Below are 17,057 nucleotides of genomic sequence, written 5' to 3'. Positions count from 1 at the left end.
GATGCTGCCATTGAGTTAAAAATATATATCATTGTGTTTGCTGACTGTTCCATCCAAACATACATGATATGTCATTATGTATTATTTGTATTGCACCTGGTCAATGTTATTTTATACATCTGTGCAACACTACAGAAGTTGTTGATGCTACAAGGGCCATCATTAAAAACTACTGAAAGGACGCATCTCAAAGGACCACAAAATCCATCTTTGGGGGTTAAAGCGGATCCAAGATGAAAAACTAACTATAACAAGTAACTTGTTTATATATCTTATCTAAAGTTTAGATAGTTTACACAGCAAATCTAGCTGCAAACAGCTTCAATAGTTTATGATTATTTATTCCTGTGATACAATGAGGGCAGCCATGTTCTGTTTGTCAAAGGCTGAGGGCTGCAGATGCTATCAGCTTGCCTGTGTGTAATGTGACAAATTCAGTCCCCTCTCCTCCTCTCTCCTCCCCTCTGCCTCTGAAATCTCTGGCTGGTAACCTCCTGATCCTGCCCAGACTGAGCTCCCATAAGCCCTTGCTACAGTGCCCAGGCACTCTAAAAAGCTGTGGGCGAGGCTTGTTTCGTTTATAGGGAATTAGGCCTGCTACAAAGAACCCACTACAAAATGCTATCGCTAATCGCAATCGCTAGCATTTTGTATGAGTCGTTTTTAAGCGATTTCATGAGCATTTTTAGGGAGCGATTTTAGAAAGTGTAATCAATTTGCCAGCGGTTGTGTAGCGATTAGCGTTTTAAAGTCTGATTGGCCCTTTCAATTATTTTTAATTTTGTTACAGTGTACATTAACTTTAAAACGCTAGCAAAATCGATCCGTGCAAGTTTTGATGAGCGATTACGCCAGTGATTAAATACTTTACATTGAAGCGCAAATGCTAACGAAATGCTGCATGTCCTGAGTTTGCGATTTTGCTAACTGCAATCGATTCTGTGGAATTTGCACCATCCATTTACATTACCAGAGCGTTTAGGGAAATCGCTAGCGATTTCTCACACTCCCTAAACGCTCTAGTGGGTACCAGCCCTCAGAGTATTAAAGAGAACCCGAGGTGCGATTTGATGATCTTAGTAGGGCACAGAGGCTGGTTATGCACACTAACACCAGCCTGTGTTGCCCTATGGTGTGCCCCCAGGACCCCCCTGCTCTCTGCGATCCCCAGCGCCGTGCTGGTGACACACAACGTGTCACCAGCAAGCTGTTTACCTGAGACTGTCCAATCAGCGGGAGGGAAGGGACGTGGGCGGGTAGCGCCAATACAGAGGAGGCGGGGGAGCGGTGTTGACAGACAGTCTCAGGTAAACAGCTTGTGTGTCGCCAGCACGGCGCTGGGGATCGCAGAGCGCAGGGGGGTCCTGTGGGCACACCGTAGGGCAACAGAGGCTGGTGTTAGTGTGCACAACCAGCCTCTGTGCCCAACTAAGATCATTAAATCCCACCTCGGGTTCTCTTTAAAACGAAAAAAGTATTTGGCTTGAGGAATGCCATATAAACTATATGAAAGGAACACAATTATGCAATGAGTAAAAGTTTATCTCGGATTCACTTTAATATCTGACTAGGTTCCACATGCCCAACCCAGTTTATAGCCATTTCAGTTAAAACTCACATAGCAGCCAGTTAGTATACTCCCAGGTGTCATACGTGTAGTGCGCAGAGCACTCCTGGCCACAGGCATGTGATCAAAAAAGCATGTCACCGGGAAGGGGACGGAGAAGACCAGTGGGCATGAGGACTGCCTGCTATGCATGCATGCTCCTTTTTTTTTTTTTTAATTTTTGAGAACTTAGGTATCCTTTAAACAAGGACAGGTATTTGATTTTTATAAATCTTGAATTGTATGAGCCAATTACATTTGTGCTCAAGTTCTGTGTAAGCTCAAGTGTAAAATGCTATGCTGCAATTGTTCACAATTGGATTTAGATTTATCTACTGTATGTTTTATATGACTGTATTTGCATGTTTATTTATTGAAGCCCATGTTAGGTATCCATGTAGGTCTCTTATTTATTTATTTATTTATTTTATTTTTTTGCTTGAAAATTTGGCTCTCGAGTCTTATAAAAGTCTTTGAAATTTAAAACTACGTATATTAGTACTAAGTTAACCTCCTGGGCGATAATCCCGAGCTGAGCTCGGGGTATATCGCGCAGGAGGATTTCTCAGGCCCTGGTGGGCCGATTTGCATAATTTTTTTTGTTACACTTGTAACTTCCGATCGCCGCCGCTCGCCGCCGATCCACCGCTACCCGCCGTGCCGCGCAGCCCCTTCCCCCCCCAGACCCCTTGCGCAGCCTGGCCAATCAGTGCCAGGCAGCGCCGAGGGGTGGATCGGGACTCCCTCTGACGTCCCGACATCCATGACGTCGGTGACGTCATCCCGCCCCGTCGCCATGGCGACCGGGGAAGCCCAGCAGGAAATCCCGTTCTGAACGGGATTTCCTGCTTACTCTGATCGCCGAAGGACGATCGCAGTGGGTGGGGGGATGCCGCTGCGCAGCGGCTATAATGTAGCGAGCCCAGGGCTCGCTACATGATTTAAAAAATAAAAATGTTTAAAAAAAGTGCTGCGCCCCCTCCTGGGCGATGCAATTGTATCGCCTAGAGGGTTAAAAGACATAAATAAAATACATAAAAATCACTTCATATCAGTTTCCTCTACTAACGTGTTTATTTTTTTCTTGTTTGCTTATTTTATAGATAAAAACAAAGAGCCGAGCCGATCGACTTGCTCAGCCGCCTTCATCTTACGCTCGGAAAGGAAAAACGAAGCTGCCAAGGCAGATGAAAAGGTTTGTCTACTTCAGTCTTCGCTGTCGAAAAGACATTTATTTATCTGTCAAAAGCAGAAAGAAACCTGCTTCACTTGTTATTTATTTCTATTAATCGAAAATGCCTGGCATATAATTAGAACAATGATAAAACTTTATATGACGAGGAGTGCCTATCCGGAAATCAATCAAGACAAATCATTGTTCAAGAGGAACGAAATGAAAATAAAATAATGAATAGAACTTGAACAGAACGTGAACAGCGGAAGTTCGACAGATACTGTCCATTGGCGAACTATTCGGGCCGCCTCTACTAATGAGATGAGGTATAACCTGTATGTAACTGGGGCCCATATGCGATTTCTCTCTCTTTTTCTCTTGAGTTTTCTGCTAGGTGATTTCTTCACTCCTCGTCATAGAATGCCTTTTAAACCACCAGAAAGAAAGAAAGTACTCAAAAGTTGAAGTAAAAAGGTACTATCAAAATTATTTTGAGTACTTTTTCATTTGTAAAGTGTTGGAAAAGGTATTTTAAAGTGAACCAGAGACGAAGCGTCCTCATGTATTTTACCATACAGTATATATGTGATGATCCGCTCAGCTGGCTGCACTGGCAGACAGCTGTTTGACCATTCCTCTAGTCTGAAGGTTACAGGTCTCTGGAAGAGAGACCTGTCTTTCCTTTGCAAGTTTCTGGTCTGTTCTGCTGTTGAGGAATTTGCATACATTCGTTAAGCAAATCCCCTACCTGCCTCCTGTGATGATTGGCACTATAAAAAGCTATGTTTCCCAGAGTCCTTTGCTGGTCATTTCTTCAGGGTTTGTTGTAAACACTCCTAGAGTGTCAGCCATTGTTGATCTGTTAAAGTTTACCTTAGGGTAATTCTTGGAACTGTACTAGGCAGTTCCTAGTGCAGTTAGATTGCATATCTGTTTTGTCTGTCTGTTGCGATTGTCCTGTCCCAGCGGTGGTCGACAGGAAATTGTTCTGTTTGTCTGGGTGCTAACCGGGGCAGCGGTTGCTACCGGTAGCACCTTCTGATCTGTCTTGCTTGGATCGCACTAGTCTTGCGCTAGCGCTGTGGATCCTTCTGTTCTGTTTTCCTGGATCGCACTAGCCTTTAGCGCTAGCGCTGTGGATCCTTCTGTTCTGTGTTCCTGGATCGCACTAGCCTCTAGCGGTAGTGCTGTGGATCCTTCTGATCTGTCTTGCCTGGATCGCACTAGCCTTGCACTAGTGCTGTGAATCCTTCTGATCTGTCTTGCCTGGATCGCACTAGCCCCTAGCGGTAGCGGCTGTGGATCCTTCCTAGCTTATTCCTGTTTTCCGTTTGTCTTTCTTGTCTGATACGAACGCTTGCTGTAGGCTCGGTGAGGTAACCGTTAAGCAAGCGCTTGCGTTCTCTGTTTCGTGTTTGTCTGTCGGTGGTTAGTTAGGCGTGCTTGTCTCTGTTGTGCTTAACACGCGGAGACCGCGCTGTAAACGCGTTCGCTGTTGCGAATGAGTGCGGTGTTCACGTTTAGTTAGCGTTTGTTATTTTCCTTATCTTCTCATTGTATGATTTGCTGTGCCGTTGCTACGCTTGTCCCCTGTCTTGCTTAAGCCTTGTGCACAAACATTCCATAGGAACTCAACCCTTTACGGAAACTTTTCCAATGCTTCACTTTATTGATGCTTCATTGCGGTTTACACAGCATAGCAAAACCAGCACAACGTTTCGGGCAGGATGCCCTTTATCAAGTGCTTGGATTCCATCACAGGACACTCCATTATAAAAGCAAGCCAGACCACATCACGCCCAACATTAGGGGGCGGGTCTTGGCTGTAGTTTGTAGTTTAACCCTTTGAACAGCTATATATTTAAAGGAAAAACTTGAGACTAAAGTCCTCGTTTAGGCCTGCCGGGGACTGCGTCCCCAGCCTGTCGATCCACCAGGACTCACGCCTAAGGAGTTCGTTCACATAATCCCTGCCCTCTTGCCTCTGTACAACCTCCAGAACTTGCCACCGTAACTGGCTGACACTATGCCCTTTATCGGCAAAGTGTCTGGCAAGCGGAGGATCCCTCCTTTTGTCAGTCTGTTCGCCATCGGCGACCTTACGGGGTTTTTTAATATTGCTTTTGTGTTCATTTAACCTCGTTTTAATGTCCCTTGTGGTCTGTCCAACATAGGCCAGACCACAAGGGCACTTGATCAAATACACAACCCCTTTCGTGTCACAGGTGGCGAAATCCCTGAGTGTGATGTCCTCACCTGTCCGCGGGTGATAGACATGTTCACCTCTCAGGATATTATTGCAGTGTTGGCAGTGTAGGCAGGGATAAGTGCCTTTCCTGGGTGTGCCCAGGAACAACTGTGTACCACCCCTCGATCTACCTATATCTGCCCGTACCAAATGGTCTCGGAGGGATTTACCCTTTTTGTACACGAATCTCGGGGGCGCCCTGCAGACCGACACCAGCTGGGGATCCGCCTCCACCACAGGCCAAAACTTATGGACCATGTCTCTCAAGATGGATGATTCTTTGCAGAAAGTAGTGATGAAATTTACTCCATCACCACAAACCTCATCCTTAGCAGTTTTATACACCCTTAGTGTTTCTCTCTCCATTCCACCCACCTCACTGGCAACCTCCTCACATCTCTTGCGATCATAACCCCTTTTAACAAAGTCCTCAGTGAGGAGCTGCGACTGCTTCCAATAGAGCTCATCTGTGGAAGTGATTCTTCTCACTCTAATGTACTGACTCTTAGGGAGTCCATTGATGAGGGGTTTCGGGTGACAACTGGACGCTAGCAAAAAGCCATTCTTGTCAGTCTCCTTCCTATAAAGGTCAGTCTCAAAATGACCATTTTTCACCCGAACCTCCACATCCAAAAAATGTAAAGCCTCCTTGTTATAATCCATTTTAAATTTAAGTGTCTCATGTACAGAATTCAACTCGTCAAAAAACAGACGCAGCTCCCCCTCTGATCCTGTCCATCCAAAAAACAAATCATCTATAAATCTGCAGTAGCCTCGGATCATCCCATGGTGCCCCCCCCCCCAAAAAATGAATACTTTCAAAATCAGACATGACAATATTAGCTACTGTGGGGGCATACGGGGCCCCCATTGCTTAAGCCTTGTGTCACCTCTGGCAATCACCTCTCTCGCGATTGCGTTCCTACTTTGTTTCTGCTGATGTGTGTTCGCCGTCGCTGGGTCGCGACTAGATTGGTGAACACACATTCATCCTGTACCTGTGCTCTTTCTCTTTAAGGGCTGTTCAGCCCCGCATTGTCTTGATCTGTACAATCCCCAACTGCCATCTGTGGCCGTGCAGTGATTGTACTCGTCTGCACTTAACAGCGCTATCTGCCGGTGGGAATTGCCCTCTACTGGTGCTTGCACCAAAGCTGGGTTTCCCCCTTCATACGCTTGTGGAGGATTTCCACCGTGTCAGCGCACGTCTTGTGCGCTGATCACGGAGATTATTCCGCAATCATTACAATATATCAGTGGGAACATTAGAGAAAACAACTTCCCTGCTCTCTGTTTCATCCTTCACTGCTCAGCCTGCTTGTTACCAGCCTTGATAAAATCCCCGACTGAGTATTCAGTCTGGCTTTGCTCAGGAATCATTATAGCCGAGTCTGTCTTCTCTGATGTCTTTTCAAGCCCAAGCCTGCCCCCTTGTGGCTCTGCTATAATGACTCAGCTATAATGATTCCTGAGTAAAGCCAGACTGAATTCTCAGTTGGGGATTTTATCAGGGCTGATAAGAAGCAGGTTGAGCAGTGAAGGATGAAACAGAGAGCATGGTAGGTGTTTTCTCTAATGTTCCAACTGATATATATGGTGAAATACATGAGGGTACTTCATCTCTGGTTCCCTTTAAAGAGAATGTGAAAATTATCTCTTAGGAGAAAACTCAGGAGAAAAATGTATTTGCATATGGGCCCCGGGTCTTTTATAGACAAACGGTTTCAGGAAGTTTTCCTAGAACCCGGAGGCATTTTCAGTTAAAATTACAGTCTCTGAAATGAAGGGTTCCCCTCTTTGTGGATTTTGCAGAGTGTGTATAAAAGCAGGTTATTCTAGCGCTTTAAAGGGACACTTAAGTCAAACAAACAAGTCAAACATTTGCACAGGGCAGCGTTTTATATATCATTGGAAAGAGGAGAAAGAGAGCTTCAAAATGGTATGCATCTTTCCATAGTTTCTGCACTGCTCGGAACCCCTTTAAGTGTGAAAGGTGCTATAGGAAAACATGGGCATTACTTTGAAAATCAGTTTTCTTTCAGTTATAACTGAGAGCAACTGGTTAAGTGTAAACGGGGCCTTAGGGATTGGGCTCTATACATGTTCTGTAATGCCTGGGTGTTCACTTTTGACTATTTTTTTAGTGCCCTCTTGCAGCAATCTCTAGTGTCCTCTCGCTGTTTGGTAGATTGCATGGTGTTTGACAACTGACCGTGTGCCTCTTGCATGCAGTTACAGGTGCTCAGATGACAATGACACTGCCTTTTATCTATTGGTTTAGTGAAAACATGTTTATTTTGTTTCACAGATCTAGTTCCTGTTTCTCTTTTTTAAGTGAGTTTCCCTATTCAGGATTGCAGCTGAGCAGTGTTGCTGGCAAATTTTCTCCAAAGTCATTTTCGCATTGAAAATGTGGCATATCTGGGCATAGTACAATTGCTTACTCCTTCAGTGGTCTAGGTGAAATCTTTGGGGAGTTGTGGTTTGACTCATGACTTAAAGGATACCCAAACTGACATGTGACATAATGAGATACACATGTGTATGTACAGTGCCTAGCACACAAATAACTATGCTGTGTTCCTTTTTTTCTTTCTCTGTCTGAAAGAGTTAAATATTAGGTGTACAAGTGGCTGACTCAGTCCTGACTCAGACAGGAAGTGACTACAGTGCGACTCTCACGAATAAGAAATTCCAACTATAAAACACTTACTAGCAGAAAGTGGCTTCTGAGAGCAAAAAAGAGGTAAAAAAGGGGAATTTCTTATCAGTGAGGGTCACACTGTAGTCACTTCCTGTCTGAGTCAGGACTGAGTCAGCCACTTACATACCTGATATTTAACTCTTTCAGGCAGAGAAAGTAAAAAAAAGGAACACAGCATAGTTATTTGTGTGCTAGGCACTGTACATACACATGTCTATCTCATCATGTCACATATCACTTCGGGTATCCTTTAAGCTATGTACCCACGTGTTTTTTCTTGACAACTTTCCCAACGACCGAAGACCGAACAAGGTATAGATCATTTTGTTGTGATAAGTAGTAATATTTAATTTATATTTAATAAGTTATTGGTGAATAAAAGGGAGGCGCACTGACAGGTGAAAATTGCTCTGGTCCGTTAGAGTAAAAGCCCTTGGGGGTAAACTAGTTAAAGTGATCTGAAACTCAGCATTTCTTCTTTGCTGTAAAAGATTTCTTATAGCCTAAGGCTGCTTTCACAGTGGGACGTTACAGGCGCACGTTAGTGCAGCCTGTAACGCACCCCATCGCACAGCAATGAAAAGTCAATGGGCTGTTCACAGTGCACACGTTGCGTTACATTGTAACGAAGCACGTTTTAAAAAAGTGCTGCATGCTGTACGTTATACTGGGCTAAGCCACGTTAGACTGTTTGCACATGCTCAGTAATGTTGGAGGAGGAGGTCTCCCCTCCTCCTCCGCGGCCAGCCACATGGCTAATTAATATTCACTGCACTCAGTGACGTGCAGTGTTTACTTCCTGGAGCGGCTGCTCTGTGCGGCGATTGGCCAGCGGGACCACGTGATGCACAAAAAAGGCGCACCAAGAGCTACATAAAGCATCTCTAGGTAGCGTCCTCATCCAGCACCACCAGGCGTTGCGTTAGGGGCACGTTATGCAACCTATAACGTCCCCTAAAACGCAATGTCCTGGTGGGAAAGAAGCCTTAAACCTACTAGCACAAACAAAAATTGTAGCAGAACAGTATTCATGCACTTTGTCCTGCCATGGAAAGCCCTTTAGCTTAGGATCCGATCCAAAGTGAAGATAACAGTGTATTTTGTTTACATTCCTCAGTTGCCTATAACTTTATTACTACGTATCACAACAAAACAATCTATATCTTGTTTTTTTTTCACCACCAATTAGGCTTTGGGGGGTACTTATTTGTTAAGAATTATTTTATTCTAAAAGTGTTTTAACAGGAAAAATAAGAAAAATCATTATTTCTCAGTTTTCTGCCATTATAGTTTTAAAATAATACATGCTAATGTAATTAAAACCACACATTTTATTTGCCCATTTGTCTCAGTTATTGCAACGTTTAAAATTTTTCCCTAGTACGATGTATGGCGCCAATATTTGATTTGGAAATAAAGGTGCATTTAAGTTTTGCGTCCATCCCTTATTACAAGCCCATAATTTATAATTTAACAGTAATATACGCTCTTGACATACATATTAAAAAAAAAGTTCAGTCCCTAAATTAACTATTTATGTATTTTTTTTTATTTGTAAAAACATTTTTTCAAAAATTGTTTGGTAGATAACTATTGGGGCGTGTGGGAGGTCAGGGGTTAATTTAAAATGTAAAAATATGGTCAAAATTGGTCTTTTATTGAAACTCAATGTAGATGTAATTGTACTACTTGGCCACAAGATGTCCTCGCACCTGACTTTCTTATGCATGGTATTACTACACAAAGAGGAAGTGATGCGTAGACAGTCTTTGTGAATGGCAGCACTGTCTAATGGATGGCTGCGTTCATTCACACGGGGACTTAGATCAATAACTGGGAACTGCGTTTCCATTCATTGATCGAGCAGCTAACGATCGGCGGTGGTAACGAGCGTGGGAATGCATGGGGGGCTGGCGGGAACGCATGGCGGGGAGTAGGGATGGTCGGAAATTCCAATTTCCGATTCCGCGGTAAATCCGCATTCCGCCATTGCCAAATACTGATTCCACTTTCCGCTACCAATTTCCGCATTCCAATGCGGAATTTTCGCCGGAAATCGTGGAAATTCCGCCCGACTTTAACATCGATTTTCTCAAAAACTTACGGGGGCTTTGCTATTAACCGCTAAAGTCGGCGGATTTTTACTGTAATGTAAATGGGGAAAATAGGCAGATGCAGATTTTCTGCATTTTACATAACAGTAACAATCAGCCGACTTTAGCGGTTAATAGCAAAGCCCCCGTAAGTCCTAGAAACACCAAATCTTCAGGGTTTATTAAACAGAATGTCCTGAACAAGATGCAAAACATTTTTTTCAAAAAGACCTTATAGTTTTTGAGAAAATTGATGTTAAAGTCGTGCGGAATGTCCGCGATTTCCAGCAGAAATTTCCGCGATTTCCGGCGGAAATCCGCCTAACGCACTTGCATTACCGATTTCCGCATTCCGATGCGGAAATACAATTTCCGATCGGAATTTCGGAAATTGCATTTCCGCGGAATCCGAATGAGCATCCCTAGCGGGGAGGGACGTAGTAGCTGCGTCCCTGCAAGCAGTTATGGGATATTGCAGAGAAGTAGTTACTCGTCCCGGGGAAGAGAAGTGGTTAAGTGGCTACAAATTTCTCAGGGCAAAATACCAGGCCTTTGGTGAGTACAACATTTCACCTTTACTAGCTTGATGAGAGGAAAAGTTGATCACTCCGGCAGATTGTTCTTTTTCTATTCCTGATACATCCGGGGTTTCTGTTCGTTTTTTTTTTTAAGTCTTTGAAATTTCTTCTTTTTTATCATTAATTAGTATTCTCTCTAGTGTTTTATTCAAAGAAGGCCTAAAAGTGTTTCCACATTCCTGTGGTGTCATTATTCAGGGGTCATTTCTAAATTTCTATGTTCTCCCTCACAATTTTTTTTTTAGATGATTTTAGTTTTTGATTATGTTAATCTGTAGCCTCTCAGAGCTCTTTCTGCAGCGTTGCTCTGTAGACCTGCGGGTGTGAGCCAGCAGAGCAGGATTCTGTATCCTGAGTCCTTGGGAAATGAGATGCTCCTTTTTCACATGTGGTTAAGAAAAGGGCTGACAAAAGAGACGGTTAAAATGAACCCAAGTTGGACAATTTGTAAAAGAAAAAATATTACCTGACGCGGAGGGCTAGCTGGATCAGGTAGCCTCAAATACCGCCCCTCCTATGGCCAGTACTTTCTGTTTCAGTGACCTCTGGGGTCACAATTCTGCAGCTCTGCGCTGTGTGTCTCATCACAGAGCAAAGTGCAGTGAGGCGGGGAGTGCGGTGGGGGAGAAGCAGAGCTGCCCAATGAGAGCTGAGGAAGGGGTGTTGGGAACACACCCAGTGGGAGTTTTGCAGGAGTGCCTCTTCTGCAAGAAACTCCCCTTCCACTCAAGATTGTTGAATTTTGAGGGGCGATAGCGTGATGTGAAGGGGAGGGGCACAGAAGGGGGAGGGCAGAGGGTGCACATGGGACACAGAGGCATGTCATGGACCAGGGAACATGCCTTTGCGTCCCATCTGCCCCCCCCCCCCCCCCCCCCGTCACCTTGGTTACACTTTAAAAAGGTTTAACCACTTTTTTCATTCATATTAATTGGTTGCTTTTAACAATGGTAACGGTGTCTCCCATCACTCCTATAAACACTGTGGGAGATCCAATTGTTTCGCCTCATCTACTGGTAGCATCCAGGATTGGCTACATTCGGAGGTTACGTATCCCTTTACAGGGGTCATTGCACGGTGCAACAAAGAAACACCGGGAACCGCCACCGAAAGTTGCCAAATGCTTTTTCTGCTCGGTAACAGAAAAGCATTTGGCATCGCCGCTGCTACTGCCCTGAGACGCCTATGTGAGCCGAGCCTTAATCTCACTGTATTAACCTAATTCGCAACTTCCTGCGGTAACTGAAGCCTAAAATGGTGCAATAACCCTGAGAGATAATCAATGTTATGTACTTCACATTTCAGTAATAATTGTATATAATAAAAGTTAATAGTAGGTTTCGGGGTTTTAAAATCGTTTTTTTGGTGTTTGCATTACAACTTTGTAATATTCTGGATTTTAGGACACTGCTCTGAAGGTACCAAGTGTCGTGGACTGTACACCCAAGGGCAACAAGCCAGTGGCATCAGCACCTGTTCCAGGTTCACCATGGTAAGGATGTTAATAATCTATATCCTTCCTTTTGAAGATTGCGGGCTACTTCACAAGAGGGGCAGTGCATGGAAGGCCTGCCAATAAAATAGGGGCTGCAGCAAATGATGGAAGGGGAGGGTGGTGCTCACCTAAAAAGAGTTATCACCAGCCCCTTGGTCTTCATTATAGTTCCAGGCGATGCTGCAGCCTGACTGTTCCCTCGGCAACAGAACATGGAAGCCAGCTGGCTGCTGCATGTTTTGGAGTGGCCCGGGTTCTGCGTTCTATTTCCATGGCAGCAGTGATGCTTGGTGGCGCCCAGAACTACAGGGGTGAGCAGCCGTGGGGACAGTGTGTGTGTGGCCGTGGTGGGGGCTCTGGACTGGGCAGCAGAGTTTGTTTGGGTGAAATGTAAATGGGGGCCCGGGGGTTCTGGAAATAAAAAAATAAAAAAATCAGCCAGGAACAGCCCTTAACCCCACCCACTCCACTTGGCTATGGGCAGCAACGAACTCCATTGCAGTGCTTTGGCTGTTATGGTGATTCCTACACCTTTGGCTGCAACATACAGTATGGGGACTACAAATTCACCAGAGGTTAAATGTTTTCGCAAAAAATATATTGAGTTCAAAACACACATTTTTAATAAAAGGCGTTTTCCTACTCTTCACTGACATCGATACATTTATGCAAATGTCTTTTGTGAGAATAAAAGAGAATAACTTTTTTCCCCAAATCGTGCATGTTTACAAAAATATACAAAGGTTTCCAAAAACATCAACAAAGCTCATATTTAGGTCATATTTATCTTTCCTTGTCATCGTTTATTTATCATTACTCTTTACTGCTAGTGAATACATTCCTGGCAGCAGAAGTGAATTAACTTTTCTCTTGACCTGAAATATGAACACAGGCCTAAGGGCCTGTGCTATACATTTACTGTATATTCTGGCGTATAAGACTTTTTAACCCTTGAAAATCTTCTGAAAAGTCAGGGGTCGTCTTATACGCTGGGTGTCATTGATGCCGAGTGATACGCCCTCCTGTTACCGCCTCTCAGATCTTGCTGCTGAGGACTGTAGTGAAGCGGCGCAGGCACACATGTGCGAGACCTGAGAGGAAGAGAAGGAGGTAAATAGGATACAAGGGCGGGGCCAGAGGGGTGAAAGAAGCGTGTTTTATGGGCACAGCACGATCTATTCTGCCATACTGCTCTGATAAACAGGTAGACAAGGAGAGCTGACCAATCCAATCATTCAATCGCCTATATACCGTTATATACTGGGTACCACACACAGTACAGCACCAGTATCTGTTCATACATAGCACCAGTATATGAATATTTTTTTTTTACTATTTGGTGTACTTTGGAAATAGGAGTATACCTCAAACTCTATATTTTAACTGGAAAAGTTGGGGCGTCGTCTTATACGCCGGAATATGTACGGTACCTTGCCCATTTAGAAAAGGCCACTGGAGTGCTCTGGTAAAAGGATTAGATTGGTGAAGATTAAAAAAAAGTATTGCATTTTTGAAAATTACAAAATTTTGCAAAAAGGCGTTTCCCATCTTTCACACACTTAAAGAGGAACTGTAGTGAAAATAATGAAGACAATTGCTTGTTTTTTACTATATCAATTTATAGATTATTCAGTCAGTGTTTGCAAATCGTAACATCTTTTCTCTCCCTGATTTACATTCTGAAATGTATCACTGGTGGGGACATCTTTAGTCCTGACAGGTGAGCTGTATGGAATGTTCATTACTGAAAGTTCTATGCACAGAGGGAAATATTGCTTGCTTGGCAGTTGTAAAATGCCATTATTTCCCGCAATGCAGTGAGGTTCACAGACAGCAAACTGTCAGGACCTTGGTCATGACATCACTCTGTGGGAGGGGTTTTACCACAATATCAGCCATACAGGCCCCCCCGATGATCTATTTGAGAAAAGTTAAAGATTTCTCGTGGGAAAGGGGGTATAAGCTACTGATTTGAATGAAGTTAAATCCTTGCGTTTGCGTTCCATTCTCATCTTTGTGAAATCACATATTTTCTCTTAAAGTTTCCATGTTTGCAAAAATATTAAAAGTTTTCCGAAAAATGTTGGCCAAGCTAAAGAGGTCATCTTCATTAACCATTGCCCTTTATCACTCACTACAGCGCGAAAATTCCTGATTGCCTAAGTGAGTTAACGTTCCCGTTATCCTGCAGCAAGAATACACGCCTAAGGGCCTGTGCCATACATTTGACTTTCCTATTTAGAATAGCACCCTGGGGTGCTCTGGTGGTAGTACTAAAGCTTCCCCCCCTTCTCTCCATTATTGCTCTGTATAAATCTTCACACAACAATTAGCGTTTTATGGTAATTAATAACAGTCTTTCTAGATAAGCTAATGGCAATTTAGAACCTGGAAGACCACCTGCAATTTTTGGAAATGACTTGGCACAAGGACAGACGGGGAAGGTTTATTGGACTGATTACTGGAAAGTAATACATAAGAAATGGTATTGATCTGGGCAGTATAAAGTGGAAGTCGATTGCGTGGCGTTGAGCACTGCTTAGCTCACACAATCCCAACTATACCTACTGTATATTTAACAACAAAATCCATATATTCCTTTGTCAACCTGAAAGCTACAGAAGCAATTTTTTTATTATTATTACTTTATTTTTATTTTTTTTATGACAAGTCTGATAATAAAGTTGGATTTGCATTTAAATTTAATGTGCCTGTGAATTTCGAAGCCGAGTTCACACCGCAGTGAAAAATGGCCCTGAAGAAACATCGTAAAAACGTGTTGTACAGGCAGGATAATGGATGGTTCTCCGGCAAGCATCATAAGCACCGTCTTTCTTACAGCAACCTGATTTCACAAAAGTTAATGGTATATTCTTGACGTTAGTGGGGCCGTTCAGAGCTGTGGTACATTTCAATGACAGAGATATTGGTAGGTGAACAGAGGCGCCAGAAGGATAAAAGTACATACATTTTTTTAAAAATTGCTGGGAGGAAATGGTGGACTCGCCTCCGTTAAAGCAGACACCAAGGACTGTAAATATATAGATGTACACATTTATTGAAAATACCCCAAAGATGCAACGCGTTTCGCGGGCACAGCCCACTTCTTCAGGCAATAAGCAGGGGATAAACAACAGCAATTCAGTTATAGCAAGCAGACCACCTCTGAACATTCCCTTGCTTATTGCCTGAAGAAGTGGGCTGTGCCCGCGAAACGCGTTGCATCTTTGGGGTATTTTCAATAAATGTGTATATCTATATATTTACAGTCCTTGGTGTCTGCTTTAACGGAGGCGAGTCCACCACTTCCTCCCAGCAATTTTTTAAAAATTGTATGTACTTTTATCCTTCTGGCACCTCTGTTCACCTACCAATATACTTGAGTCCACCCCAGGTGGAGGGGTGATCTACCCCCTTTCTTCCTATCTACAGAGAGCAACTTCTTAATCCTGAGTGAGGACAGGTCTAATCTCCTCACCTGCCTAATGAGTGGTTACCTAGGTGGTAACCCGTGTTTGTGAGTATTACCATCTCACTGTTTCATTTATCCAATCAATTTTGACATACTACACCATATTGGGCTCTTGATTTCTCTTCAACTTCAATGACAGAGAGATTAAAGTGAACCAAGCGCCATTTTTAGCACCCAGGCAACTTAATAGCACATTAATAATGCATACCAACAATGTAACTCATTACTAAAATAATATCAGGCTTGCCTGGTCAATAACTAAAGGTCAGGCTGTATGCCCATATGACTGACCTATAGCCCAGCCCGTAACACCTGTGCAAACAGCTACCTAATACAATTCTACAATACCCTGCAGGTAGATGTAGCATATAGATTGACAGATAGTATTCACCAAACAAAGCAGTATGAGTAGTACAAGCACAGTATACTCAAATATATAGTCACCTGAGGCCTGAAGGTTGAAACAGTGTAGATAATAGCCAGATATTGGAAGGCTGAAGATGGTAGGTTGTAGGCAATTCAAACACTTTACAGATGACGTGGTCAGTTCAATCCAAAGTCAGTCCAGGCAGAGTTCATGGGAAAAAAACTTTAAACAAGCAGGGCTCGATTCAGGCAGCAGTCAGGTAAATTCAGAAACAAGCAGAGTCGGCAATGGGTAATCCAATCAGAGAGCGTGGTCAGGAACAAGCGGTGGTCGGCAACAGGAGATCAATCTGAAAATAAGCTTGGTCAAGATACAGACAAGTCGGTACAAGATCAAACGGCTGTGAACGCAGTCTCAGCTCAGCAACAAGCCAGCAGGGGCTATCACGGGCGATGTCTGAGGGCGCTCACCTAACTTTTATACAAGGACTAACCAACCAGGACAAAAAGGAATCCAAAATGCCCAATCACTAAACGGCGTGTCAGCAGGTCAGTTGACACGCCATCACACACGTGCTCACTGTTTACAGCGGCGGTGCGCGTACTGAGGATGCGTCCGCCGCTTAGCCAATGGCAACTGAGCGCCATGCACTCAGACTGACATCAAAGCCCAGCCGAGACCCAGAGGTGTGTGCCTCAGGGTGGGTCTCCGCGTTCCGGCATCGTGAGCGGCGGAGAGATCTTACAAATAGCTTCAATTTTACCTCTTCTTTTTACATTTAAATGTTTAGCAGAGGCCTTTCTAGAGATGAGCGTAATGACCTAATTACGATTTCGCGAAATTTTGCGTAATTAGTGTAATTACGATTATGGCCGTAAGTACATAATCGTAATGAAGAAGGATTTCGCGAAATTTCGCGTAAGCGTAATTTTTCGCGTAATTTTCGCATTACAGTAGGTATGAAATTAATGCGTATGGCCATGCTCCCAAGCGGAAAAGTTGATGCATGGATCAATGTTAGGTAGCCGCCGACTTTAAGGGTTAATAGCAAAGCCCCCTTAAATGCTAAGAGCCTCAAATTTGGAGAATATATTAAGGAGATCAGGAGGAATAAGAGGAAAATTTTTTTTTTCAAAAAGACCTTATAGTTTTTGAGAAAATCGATGTTAAATTTCAAAGTAAAAATGTATACATTTAAAAACCTGCCGACTTTAACGGTTAATAACAAAGCCTGCTTAAAGTTTAGGAACGCCAAATTCCTAGGGTATATTAAGGGGATCAGTGGGAATAAGAGGAAAATTTTTTTTCAAAAAGACCTTA

The 17,057-nt window shown here is 43.5% G+C and overlaps 1 protein-coding gene across 1 annotated transcript in view; it reads left to right on the top strand.

Annotated features, from left to right (window-relative positions):
• The window catches only part of TCERG1L (transcription elongation regulator 1 like), a 301,739-nt gene that overhangs the window by 223,140 nt on the left and 61,542 nt on the right, over positions 1 to 17,057 (top strand). Inside the window, exons 6-7 of the mRNA XM_068255411.1 lie at positions 2,710 to 2,801; positions 11,807 to 11,895. Coding sequence (XP_068111512.1) covers positions 2,710 to 2,801; positions 11,807 to 11,895 — 181 coding nt within the window. The remainder of the gene's footprint in view (positions 1 to 2,709; positions 2,802 to 11,806; positions 11,896 to 17,057) is intronic.

This window comes from Hyperolius riggenbachi, chromosome 10 (genome assembly GCF_040937935.1).
Source record: "Hyperolius riggenbachi isolate aHypRig1 chromosome 10, aHypRig1.pri, whole genome shotgun sequence".
Lineage (NCBI taxonomy): Eukaryota > Metazoa > Chordata > Amphibia > Anura > Hyperoliidae > Hyperolius > Hyperolius riggenbachi.
The sequence above is the reverse complement of the archived record's forward strand: the minus strand, read 5'-3'. Positions and strand labels throughout refer to the sequence as shown.